Raw genomic sequence first — 13,353 nt, 5'->3', positions numbered from 1 at the left:
GTATTAGAGCCAAAGTTAGGGACAGAACCAAGAATTCATCCTTAGGGAGGGGGGGTGTCAAAGAATGAAAAAGAATTCCTTTTTTAAGAATTAGAATTATACAAAGATTGAAGAATAAATTAATGCATGAAAATAATACTAGCATCTATTCATATCTAAAAAAAGAAAAGAAATATATATATAAATAATAAAAATACAATAATTTCTTCTTAAATCTTAATGTAGTCAACTTATTCATATACCAAGAGGTAACTCAACACTGTTTTAAATCTTGAAAGACATTTATAATTAATTATGTACTAAATTTTTATCCCTCAATTTCATAGGTTGAGGATATCCTAAATTATATTCTATAAACAAAATAATATTGTCAAATTCCATCTACCACCTAATTCCAATCCCAAAAAATAAAAAATAACTCACCTACAAAAATATATATAGATTTTGAAACAATAAAAAAATTGATGAACGGATGACTATGTTAGGTTCTAAGGAATTAGGAACTAATGTATTAGAACTTCAATGTGTAATGTTGGTAAACCATGATCAAAACATTTAGTCTAGATTTAGATTGTTCAAAGTGTGTTTATGTATAACGTTGGAATCGAATATACTGTAGGATTTATTGTGTAAATCTGCAAAGCTTAATCGATCAAAAATTAGACTCGATCGATCGAAGCTCGTGCAGATTGTTTTTCTGCATAATTTTCCAACTCAACCCAAGCCCATATGACGTGTAGGGTTTTATGTTTTGCTTTTAGTATAAAAAGAAAAATCCTAGCCATGTTTTAAAGGTTATTGATATGCTGTGTGTATGAATCTCTTGTGAGATCTAGAGGTATTTATCTTCATACATACTTAGGGTTATCAAGTTCAAGATTAATGTCAAGAGGTTGGCGATCACTCCAGTTGCTGCATAAAGAGTTTAAAGAGAACACAAGTGGGAGTACTTGTGGTTGCTGTGAATCAAAGAAAGAAGTAATCCGTGGACTCGGAGCTGTCACGTGGTCGTGGTAATAAGTTTTCTACTTGAGGTAGCAATAGGATGTTAGTGGTCTAAGTCACTAATGTAAAATTTCAATTCTTTCATAGTTGATCTGTTTTACCTTAAGGATAGTTAGGTTAAATCCTCTTCAGGTTTTTTACAGGTTTGGTTTTCCTGGGTTATCATATCGTTGTGTTCTTTATTTTTCGCACTGTTTCAATGATATGATTTACTTATGTTAACCTAGATTTGAATAATTTACCTAAGTTAATCACTTGGCCAAACAACTAGGTTAATCTGTTTGTATTTAAGGGGTCTAAAAATGTACAGACTATGACAATGAGAGAAAAATAAAATTTTGAAAAGAGTGAAAAAAAACTACACAATTTGACATGAAAATATCACTTTTAATTCAACTCTCTCGAAACTGCTTAGCATTATGTTTTACTTGCCAAACATATAGGCATATTAGCCCCCACTTTTTTTCTTAATTTTTATTTAGAAATTAGTAAATTAACTAGGAAAAAAAATGAAAATAAAGTACATATTTTTCAATCCCAAAGAATAAGCAATTTCTTGTATAAAAAGAAAAAAACCAAAATTGTTTTCTAATCCTAAATACTACTGACATTGCAGGTAGTATTGAGGAGCTTGAGGTATTGATGATCCAACATCACTTCTTAAGGTAATTGATCCCTTCATATGGTAGCACCACTTTGTGACCTCTTTAGACCAACTTAATTCTTGAAATGGAGCTAAATGTAACTTTTATAAGTTTAAATAAATAAATAAATCTTATATAAAAAACGTCAAGACAAATTATCTATTCAAGTTACTCTGTATCTTTATATTAGAATTTCTTTCCCTCTTCTTTGTAAGTGCTTCTCAATTGCAAAGATAAAGGCCAAGACAGCTAAGTCAATTGCTATTTCTTCTATCTACGTTTGACTTATGGTACAAGATAAATGAAAACAGCTGAAAATTGGAACTTTGAAATGTCTAAATAAAAGTTCGATACAAGACGGTGAAAGACACATTCAATCTCTTTTACTAATCAATGAAGTGCACAACGGGTCAGATTGACAAGCTGACCCCACATCTTCAATGACCTGCACAAGTCCTTGCTTTGATTTCGAATCACTACCAAAAAAAAATACATATGAAGCTGGTTCAATTTAGCTCTAGACTTGATGGAGATGTCTGTTCTTTGGTCTCTTGCCTTATGCTTTTTGCTGGTTGGTAATGGAGTTCATGTTGAAGCCTCAAATCACACTCACAGAAATCTTCAATCACTTCCAAAAGAGCAGCCTTACAGGACTGCCTACCACTTTCAGCCTCTTAAAAATTGGATGAATGGTTTGTCTTCACAACCTTCCATTTTCTTTTCTTTTTTTATTACTTCTTATGTTTGCTCCATTAACACTTAAATTCATTCTTCTTGCAATTTAATAGTTGTGTTAACTTTGTTCTTTGGTCCTGTAATGTAACATGTAATAATTGGCAAATGGATGCTGTTGATACTCAGATCCTAATGGTATGTTTTTGCAATTTCTTTATATTATGCTGATCATTTCTTTTCTTTTTTTTTTCCTTCTCTGTTCCTTAGTTATGTGGATAGATTCATGATAAAGTATCTTAAGAAATTTAATTAATCCTAAAAATTCTAAAAGATCTTAGATGGGTGAGAGACTGAGAGAACGACATTTCAGTGGGTTGTTTGGTTTGTAGTTTGTTAATTTTTTTAAGAAGTTAGAAAGGTTTGTGGTCTATTAATTTGAAGCATAACGCACTACTAATATTGATATTAGATGGTATGAAAATTCTAATATGGCTCATATCTTACTACAGGACCAATGTACTATAAGGGAGTTTACCATCTATTTTTCCAACACAATCCATATGCTCCTGTCCCGCGTAACATCGCATGGGGTCATTCAATATCATATGATCTTGTAAATTGGGTTCATCTTGAACCTGCCATTAGTCCATCAGAGCCTTATGACATTAATGGTTGCTGGTCTGGCTCAACTACAATCCTTCCTAGTGGAAAACCTGCCATTTTGTACACTGGTGTTGACTTGAACAATAGCCAAGTTCAAAACTTGGCAATGCCCAAGAATGCTTCTGATCCATTCCTAAGAGAATGGGTCAAATCACCCCATAATCCTCTAATGAGCCCAGTTGATGATATTGATAGATCCGATTTTAGAGACCCAACAACTGCTTGGCAAGGCCCAGATAAAGTATGGAGGGTCATCATTGGAGGTAGGATTAATGCCATAGGAATGGCATTTCTATATCAAAGCAAAGATTTTGTCAATTGGACTAGGAGTAACAAACCACTTCACTCATCAACTAAGACTGGCATGTGGGAGTGTCCAGATTTTTACCCTGTCAGAATCTATAGCCAAAATGGAATTAACAACTTTGCTCAAGACAAATTTACCAAGCATGTTCTCAAGGCAAGTTTCAATGGGCAAGACCACTATATATTGGGAAATTACATTCCTCAAACAGATAATTTTTCCATTGAATATGATTTTATGGAAACTGGATTTGACTTGAGGAATGACTATGGAAAGTTCTATGCTTCAAAAACGTTTTACGACAGTGCTAAGAAGAGGCGAATATTGTGGGGCTGGGTGGCTGAATCTGATACCGCATTAGATGCCATTATTAAAGGATGGGCTGGGATTCAGGTAACAAAGGATTCAGTTTTTGTGTTCATTTTTATTCTGATAGATTTGTTGGTGACTAGAAGCATGGGCACTGACATTGACATCACAACAAAAGTAGTACTTAAAATATTAAGACGTGACATGGTTGATTTCAAAGTTACACACCTGATGTATATTTTTAGGTATATTTTATTTCTTTATAGAGATATTTTGTATTTATTTTAAGTTTTCATAAAAAATAAAATCTATTCAAATCTTTCCCATCAAAAAAAAAAAAAATCTATTCAAATCTTAAAATAGATCAAAGTTTTTTTTTTTTTTTTCCTAATACACTTTAGGACACACATGCATGAGTATCCTCACTTTATCAGCATTCTTGTTTCTAGATTAGTAAATTTATTTTTATATAGGAAAATACTCTACATGTGCTCTATTACTGCCATTGATCAAACCGAATACATGTCATGAAGCTTTCAGCTATGTTGACAAAAGTGTTGAATCAGAATTACATGTCATGACTAAAAGCATCACTTTCATTTTCCAGTCATTTCCTAGAAGCATTGTGCTTAGTGCAAATGGACGACAATTAGTGCAATGGCCGATCAATGAAATAGAGAAACTACGTACTAATAATGTGAGTTTCGAAAGTAAGGAGCTCCAGCAAGGTTCAGTTTTCGAAGTTTCCGGGATTACAGCTTCACAGGTAACTCACTTTATCCAAATGACTGACTCTATATTGCCAGTGGCACAATATTTTTCATGACGTTAGACATGATCGGTTGTGATTAGAGTAACATCATTTTTACCTCAGTCCACCATGGATGTTGTTTTTATTATACACCAATCACAATAGGTCATGTCATTGTGAAAATTTTGTTTGCCTAAACATTATTATTACTATAATTGAAGAAACACAACTTTCTCCTAATAATGTCAACCATTGTGAAAAATTTTGCGACCTATTATTATGGTTAAACAAGTTCATTAATATACAAAGATAATTATTTATTTTCCTTTCCTTTTCCAATGGTAGGCTGATGTGGAAGTTTCATTTGATTTGCCAAATCTGAGTGAAACAGAGTCTATAGACCCAAATCAGGTTGATCCCCAACAGCTCTGTAGTCAAAAGGGAGCATCTACTAATAATGGCACAGTTGGACCATTTGGTTTGCTGGCTTTGGCTTCTAAGGACTTAACAGAGCAAACTGCAGTCTACTTTCGCATATTCAAAAGGGATGGAAAGCATGTTGTGCTCATGTGTAGTGATCAAAGCAAGTTGGCTTCTAATTCAACCTCTTTTTAATCTTTCTGAATGAATTTTTACTCTTAATTAGCTGGAGATCAAACTGACAACTTCAACAGGTCTTCTTTGAGGGAAGGGCTTGAGAAACCAATCTATGGAGCATTTGTTAACATAGATCCTAATGATAGGAAAATATCATTAAGAAGCTTGGTATGTAGCTTTCTAAATTTTACAATTTCTCAGAGAGACTATTTGCTGATATAATGTATCTGCGTTATTGTCATTTTGCAGATAGATCATTCAATTATTGAGAATTTTGGTGGGGAAGGGAGGACTTGCATCACTGCTAGAGTTTATCCAAAATTGGCTATTGATAAAGAAGCCCGCCTGTATGTATTCAACAATGGAACTCTAAATGTAAGAATTTCAAAGCTTAATGCTTGGAGCATGAAGAGAGCTCAACTTGTTCCCTATCAAAAAGAGATGAAATAATGTGGTAGCATAGTGGACTAAATAATTTACAAATAAGTATTCAAGCGGCAGCCTCAGAACTACATGAGTTTCTTGGAGAGATTGTCTTGGTCAATTAATAGGTGTTGTCTTGAGAATAAGCCTAATTATAAAAGCATTGTTATTTTTGTATTGCTGCATTTGAATGGTCTGATGTATTTGGAAGTTGTAGTAATTATGATATTCTTAGTGTCTTTAAGCTATATATAACAGAGATGTGGGAGTCTAAACTAAGTCATTTATATTGATTGTATTAATTGTCATCTGTGTGGTTAAGTATTGTTGAAATGGGCTGTATGTGTGACTTGAATTGTCAAGCCCAAGTCCACATAAGTTGATAGAATCCTAGTTGAAAAGGGAATCCCACTCCAGCCGACTTTTGACATATATATATATATATATATTAGGTTTTGACAAGAAAAATATGCAGCCGTGAGATTAAAAAGAGAGAAATCCTAATTAACCTAGTGAGCAAGCCGCATGAGAGAAAAATAGAGAAAAGAGAGGCAGTCAGCTTCTATTCTTATTTTTCTGTGAGAGAGTGCTAGGGTGTAATTGGGATTTGGGTTTCTTGAGAGTGTTCTTATGCACTATTGTATTTTCCCTGATAATAGTGAAATCCCTGCAACTCCGTGGACGTAGGCAAATTGCCGAACCACGTAAATATTGTCTTGTGCGTGTGATTATTTTTCTTTGGCGTGTGTTTTCTCTATTTGTTTTGTTTCTCACAGGTTGGGAATTTTGGTTAAATTCCCTACAACTGGTATCAGAGCCTAGGGTTAGGTTTGAGTGGGAGCAATGACAGAGGAAGCAGGAAAGGCGTCTGGAATAGAAAAATTTGATGGCACAGACTTCGCGTATTGGAGGATGCAGATTGAGGATTACCTTTATGGGAGGAAATTGCATCAACCGCTTCTAGGGGAAAAACCTGAGGCTATGAAGGCTGAGGAATGGGCTCTTCTTGACAGACAGGTACTAGGAGTTATCAGGTTAACTCTGTCTAGGTCTGTTGCACACAATGTTGTAAAAGAGAAGACCACAGCAGATCTAATGAAGGCTTTGTCTGGTATGTATGAAAAGCCGTCAGCAAACAATAAAGTGCACTTGATGAAGAAACTGTTCAATCTGAAGATGGCAGAGAATGCATCAGTAGCACAACATCTGAATGAATTTAACACTATCACAAATCAATTGTCATCTGTAGAAATTGATTTTGATGATGAGATTCGTGCTCTGATCGTCTTGGCTTCTTTGCCAAATAGTTGGGAGGCAATGAGGATGGCAGTAAGCAATTCTACAGGAAATGAAAAACTCAAGTACAATGATATACGAGATTTAATTCTGGCTGAGGAGATTCGCAGAAAAGATGCAGGTGAATCCTCAGGATCTGGTTCTGCCCTAAACCTTGAGACAAGAGGCAGAGGTAATAACAGAAATTCAAATCGGGGCAGATCAAAATCCAGAAATTCTAATCGGAACAGAAGTAAATCTAGATCAGGCCAACAAGTACAATGCTGGAATTGTGGGAAAACAGGTCACTTTAGGAATCAATGCAAAAGTCCTAAGAAGAAGAATGAAGATGATTCAGCTAATGCTGTAACAGAAGAGGTACAGGATGCATTACTTCTTGCAGTAGACAGTCCACTTGATGATTGGGTTTTGGATTCAGGAGCTTCGTTTCATACCACTCCACACCGAGAAATCATACATAATTATGTTGCAGGTGATTTTGGTAAGGTGTATTTGGCTGATGGTTCAGCCTTGGATGTTGTGGGTATGGGAGATGTTCGAATATTGTTGCCCAATGGGTCTGTTTGGTTACTGGAGAAGATTCGACATATTCCTGACCTGAGAAGGAATCTGATTTCTGTTGGACAACTTGATGATGAAGGACATGCAATACTATTTGTTGGTGGTACTTGGAAGGTTACAAAGGGAGCTAGGGTATTGGCTCGTGGAAAGAAGACTGGTACTCTGTACATGACCTCAAGTCCAAGAGACACAATTGCAGTTGCTGATGCAAGTACTAATACAAGCCTATGACACCGCAGACTTGGTCATATGAGTGAGAAAGGGATGAAGATGCTGTTGTCAAAAGGAAAACTACCAGAATTGAAGTCCATTGATTTTGACATGTGTGAAAGTTGCATCTTAGGAAAGCAGAAAAAGGTGAGCTTCTTGAAAACTGGCAGGACACCGAAGGCTGAAAAATTGGAGTTAGTACACACTGATTTGTGGGGACCTTCTCCGGTTGCATCCCTTGGAGGTTCAAGGTACTACATCACTTTCATTGATGACTCAAGTAGAAAGGTATGGGTTTATTTTCTGAAAAATAAATCAGATGTATTTGAAACCTTTAAGAAGTGGAAGGCCATGGTTGAGACAGAAATAGGTTTGAAAGTAAAATGTTTGAGGTCAGATAATGGAGGAGAGTACATAGATGGAGGGTTCAGTGAGTATTGTGCTGCACAGGGAATTAGGATGGAGAAGACCATTCCTGGGACACCACAGCAGAATGGTGTGGCTGAGCGCATGAATAGAACTCTCAATGAGCGTGCTAGGAGTATGAGGTTGCATGCTGGACTACCAAAAACTTTTTGGGCTGATGCTGTTAGCACTGCAGCTTACCTGATAAACCGAGGACCTTCAGTTCCCATGGAGTTCAGACTTCCTGAGGAGGTTTGGAGCGGTAAAGAGGTAAAGTTTTCACACTTAAAAGTTTTTGGTTGTGTTTCTTATGTTCATATTGATTCTGATGCTCGTAGTAAACTTGATGCAAAGTCTAAAATATGTTTTTTCATTGGCTATGGTGATGAGAAATTTGGCTATAGGTTTTGCGATGAACAAAACAGGAAAATCATCAGAAGTAGAAATGTGATATTTAATGAACAGGTTATGTACAAGGACAGGTCAACTGTAGTGTCAGATATTACAGGGATAGATCAAAAGAAATCTGAGTTTGTCAACTTAGATGAATTGATTGAAGGTACTGTCCAGAAAAGGGGTGAAGAAGATAAAGAGAATGTAAATTCACAGGTAGATCTGAGTACACCTGTAGCTGAAGTCCGCAGATCTTCCAGGAACATTAGACCTCCACAGCGTTATTCACCCACTTTAAATTATCTCCTGTTGACTGATGGTGGTGAGCCAGAGTGTTATGATGAAGCCTTGCAAGATGAAAACTCAAGCAAGTGGGAGTTAGCCATGAAGGATGAGATGGATTCCTTGTTGGGGAATCAAACATGGGAACTGACTGAATTGCCAGTAGGAAAGAAGGCTTTGCACAACAAGTGGGTATACAGAATAAAGAATGAACATGATGGTAGCAAACGTTACAAGGCCAGATTAGTTGTTAAAGGGTTCCAGCAGAAGGAAGGCATTGACTACACAGAGATATTTTCTCCAGTTGTGAAGATGTCAACAATCAGACTAGTACTGGGAATGGTGGCTGCAGAAAACTTACATCTTGAGCAGTTAGATGTGAAGACAGCATTCCTTCATGGTGACTTGGAGGAAGACCTTTACATGATTCAGCCAGAAGGGTTCATTGCTCAAGGACAAGAGAATTTAGTTTGCAAACTAAGAAAGAGCTTGTATGGCCTAAAACAAGCTCCTAGACAGTGGTACAAGAAATTTGACAGTTTTATGCACAGAATTGGGTTCAAGAGATGTGAAGCTGATCACTGTTGCTATGTTAAGTTTTTTGACAATTCTTACATCATATTACTGTTGTATGTGGATGATATGCTTATTGCAGGGTCTAGCATTGAGGAGATTAATAATCTGAAGAAGCAATTGTCCAAACAGTTTGCAATGAAGGATTTGGGAGTTGCAAAGCAAATCCTTGGTATGAGAATCATTAGAGACAAGGCTAATGGTACATTGAAGCTTTCACAGTCAGAGTATGTGAAGAAAGTTCTCAGCAGGTTCAACATGAATGAAGCTAAACCAGTGAGCACACCCTTGGGTAGTCATTTCAAACTAAGCAAAGAACAATCACCGAAAACAGAAGAAGAAAGGGACCATATGAGCAAGGTGCCCTATGCCTCAGCTATTGGCAGCTTGATGTATGCTATGGTGTGTACAAGGCCAGACATTGCACATGCAGTGGGAGTTGTGAGCAGATTCATGAGTAGGCCTGGAAAGCAGCATTGGGAGGCAGTCAAGTGGATTCTGAGATATCTGAAGGGTTCATCAGATACATGTCTTTGCTTCACAGGTGCAAGTTTGAAACTGCAAGGTTATGTAGATGCTGATTTTGCTGGTGATATTGATAGTAGAAAGAGTACTACTGGGTTTGTTTTTACTCTGGGTGGTACAGCTATATCATGGGCTTCAAATCTACAGAAGATTGTTACTTTGTCTAGTACAGAAGCTGAGTATGTTGCAGCAACTGAAGCTGGAAAGGAGATGATTTGGCTACATGGTTTCTTAGATGAATTGGGTAAGAAGCAGAAGATGGGCATTCTACACAGTGACAGTCAGAGTGCAATCTTTCTTGCCAAAAATTCGGCTTTTCATTCAAAGTCGAAGCACATACAGACAAAATACCACTTTATCCGTTATCTTGTTGAAGATAAGCTGGTAATGCTTGAGAAAATTTGTGGATCTAAGAACCCGGCAGACATGTTGACTAAGGGTGTCACTATTGAGAAGTTGAAGCTGTGCGCAGCTTCAATTGGTCTTCTAGCTTGAGGACAGGAGGATGAGTTGCAGGGATGAGGGACTGTGTTATGGAGGATTGTGGCTAATGTTTGCAGCTTGTGAGCCCTTAAGGGCTAAGGTGGAGCTGATGGAGGAGTTTGCTCGTGTAGCTTGATCAATTCAAGCCAAGGTGGAGATTTGTTGAAATGGGCTGTATGTGTGACTTGAATTGTCAAGCCCAAGTCCACATAAGTTGATAGAATCCTAGTTGAAAAGGGAATCCCACTCCAGCCGACTTTTGACATATATATATATATATATATTAGGTTTTGACAAGAAAAATATGCAGCCGTGAGATTAAAAAGAGAGAAATCCTAATTAACCTAGTGAGCAAGCCGCATGAGAGAAAAATAGAGAAAAGAGAGGCAGTCAGCTTCTATTCTTATTTTTCTGTGAGAGAGTGCTAGGGTGTAATTGGGATTTGGGTTTCTTGAGAGTGTTCTTGTGCACTATTGTATTTTCCCTGATAATAGTGAAATCCCTGCAACTCCGTGGACGTAGGCAAATTGCCAAACCACGTAAATATTGTCTTGAGCGTGTAATTATTTTTCTTTGGCGTGTGTTTTCTCTATTTGTTTTGTTTCTCACAGGTTGGGAATTTTGGTTAAATTCCCTACAAGTATGACTCCTTATTATTCATCAAAAAAAAAAAAAAGACTTCATATTTGATCTCCTTGTTATGCCTCTGGATTTTGAAATTCTCTCTTCCACCCGCATCATGAAACCACAGGTCAATTAAAATTATGCATCTGTAAGATTGAGTACATAGAAAGCAAAACATGTGGAATATGATAAATAGCTCTCTCTCCAAGCTATCATGAGCATGTCAAGCTTATGTCAGTGATCATCTGGTTTAGTGGCATTTCATTCCCTTCACTAAGAGGCTTGAATTCCCTCAAGTTTCATTAGGGAGGGAGGGGGGTAACACTAGTGAAGCTACCCATATGGTTCAAGTCCTTATTGGTAATGCACTAAAGCATACAATTTTGCAACATAATGGTTTGAATACAAAAATATTCTTCCTAAATGAAAACAGAAGTATCAATGGATTACACAAATTTTTATAACAAAAAGATTTATGACTAAAAATACAAATCACGCCTTCTACTCTCACACCCGAACCAAAGCTATGCTACCAAAACCTTTGAAGTGCTGCTTATCTATAAGACTTTAATACATGGTGGACAATGAAAACTTCTCTTGTTGAACAAGAAACAGAACATTTATTCTTTGACAATGAACTTTTTGTTTTACTGCATATCAAGAAAAGTCAAATAACTGAATAAGTAACCAAATCAAACTTGGAAACCTCTAAATTATTCACATCATGGGCTGCACTTAACAGTATTAGTATTAAATACCTTTGAAAACTGTGTCTGTACAAGCTTTGGAGTTCTACAATGAAGCAACCATCACAGACCAAATCCAGACAAAAGCATCACTCAGCAATATACATGTCCTCAACAGTCTTCCAAATAACATTTTCCTAGGTTTTTTTTTTTTTTTTTTCCTAAATTGACAACCGAATTTGAGTTTTATTTTTTATTTATTTTTAATGTTTTTAAGGTCTATTGAATTAATTTGTTGTTGATGTGGGTTACTTCTCTTATGATAGTGAAAATAAAATTAATTAGATATAAGCACACTGTTGAACCATGTAAAATTATGTGTTAATTTTCTCTCCGTTTTCTATTTATTTGTCACTAAATTGCTTAGATCAACAATCATCAACAGTGCTTGCAAGTAGATCATGCATCCATGCACTCGTTGGAAATTAGAGAAGTGTATATGTGAATATATTGAAAAATCAGTGGAGTTGTAATGTTGTTATATGCTTAAAAGACCTTTCAGTTAGTTCTGAAGCCACTCAAATGCATTGTTTGCACCACAAAAACTGTATATATATATATATATATATATATATATTTTTTTTTTTTTTTTAAATTAAGAATTATATACCTATAGGGAGATATGTGATGGTTTTTGCACTAATTAAGCTTTCCCAAAATTGGCTATCTGGATCAAAGTCCTAGCTCCTAGTCATATTTTCCTAAAAGCAACTTCAAGATTTTGTCAACGTCTAGCTTTTTGTACAAGGATATTAAAACAAGTTGATTATCAATATATATATATATATATATATATACACACACAAGTGAAAGAAAAAATTTACCCAATACTGGATTTTCTAAAAGTAAAGTACCATACAAAAAGAAAAAAATAAATAAATAAATCACTCCACAGTCCAAACTCTAAATACTAATAACCATCTTAAATATTTATCATCCACTTAATAATATAAAATTTTCAAAAGAATAAAAAATTACTTAATACTTTATTTCTTGAAAGTAAAGTACCATATAAAAAGATAAAGATAAATCAATCCACAGTCCACATTCTAAATACTAATTACTATCTTAAATATTTATAATTTACTTAATAAAATAAAATTTACAAAAGAAAAAAAAAAAGTGAAAAATAATAATTTACCCTGTACTTGATTTCTTGAAATCAAAGTACCATACAAAAGAAAAAAAAAAAGATAAAGATAAATCACTCCACAATTCACACTCCAAATACTAATTACTATCTTAAATATTTGTAATCCACTTAATAATATAAAATTTACCCAGTACTTGATTTCTTGAAACTAAAGTACCATACAAAAAGAAAATATAAATAAATCATTCCACAATTCACACTCTAAAAACTAATTACTATCTTAAATATTTATTGTAGGGACACGATTTATTTAACAGCCCAAGAATGACGTTGGGCTCGTATGCAAAGGGCCCCAACAATATGATTTGTAGAGAGTGGGCTTGAAAGGCATGACCTTGGGCACAGGTGGACGGTTTAATCGTGGCGTCCATGGAAGTTCTTATATGGGCGGGCTTGGCTAGATTAGCTAAGCCCTCCATTAGTACGGGTTGTATGACTTAAGTCCTTGGACGCTGTCCGAGGAGCCTTATATCCTTCCCGTTCTCCCATTTCCCGGGGGAGGGAGTCCTCCTTTTTCTTCTAGGGGGTTTTTCCTTTTATACTAGTGTTTGTTTCCCCCTTTAGAGTCCACGTGTAAGTTTCACTTTTCTGGGGTGCAGACCTGTCCTGTCAACCCATACCTAGAGTGGTTTGGAGTCGTTGGGAAAGTTAAAGGGTATGGTTTAGAGTATGGACTTGTCAGATACAGGGTTTTGTATTATGATGTTGGCAGCTTTTTCCCTTGCCCTGCC

The 13,353-nt window shown here is 35.8% G+C and overlaps 1 protein-coding gene across 2 annotated transcripts; it reads left to right on the top strand.

Annotated features, from left to right (window-relative positions):
* The first annotated feature begins 2,040 nt into the window (after positions 1 to 2,040).
* Positions 2,041 to 5,679, top strand: LOC126708185 (beta-fructofuranosidase, insoluble isoenzyme CWINV3-like). 2 transcript variants are annotated; one of them, XM_050407993.1, is made up of 6 exons: positions 2,041 to 2,341; positions 2,834 to 3,684; positions 4,208 to 4,366; positions 4,697 to 4,938; positions 5,026 to 5,116; positions 5,198 to 5,679. In XM_050407993.1, exons 1-6 carry the CDS (start codon positions 2,176 to 2,178, stop codon positions 5,396 to 5,398), a joined length of 1,710 nt encoding a protein of 569 aa, XP_050263950.1. In that variant the 5' UTR covers positions 2,041 to 2,175; the 3' UTR covers positions 5,399 to 5,679. The 2 variants fall into 2 exon arrangements, with proteins under 2 accessions (XP_050263950.1, XP_050263952.1); XM_050407995.1 differs by lacking the exon at positions 2,041 to 2,341 and adding an exon at positions 2,402 to 2,519.
* The last annotated feature ends 7,674 nt before the right edge of the window (positions 5,680 to 13,353 follow it).

The sequence above is a fragment of the Quercus robur genome, chromosome 2, assembly GCF_932294415.1.
Source record: "Quercus robur chromosome 2, dhQueRobu3.1, whole genome shotgun sequence".
NCBI classification, from domain to species: Eukaryota; Viridiplantae; Streptophyta; class Magnoliopsida; order Fagales; family Fagaceae; genus Quercus; species Quercus robur.
Note: the sequence above shows the minus strand (reverse complement) of the source record. Positions and strands in the feature narration are given on the sequence as shown.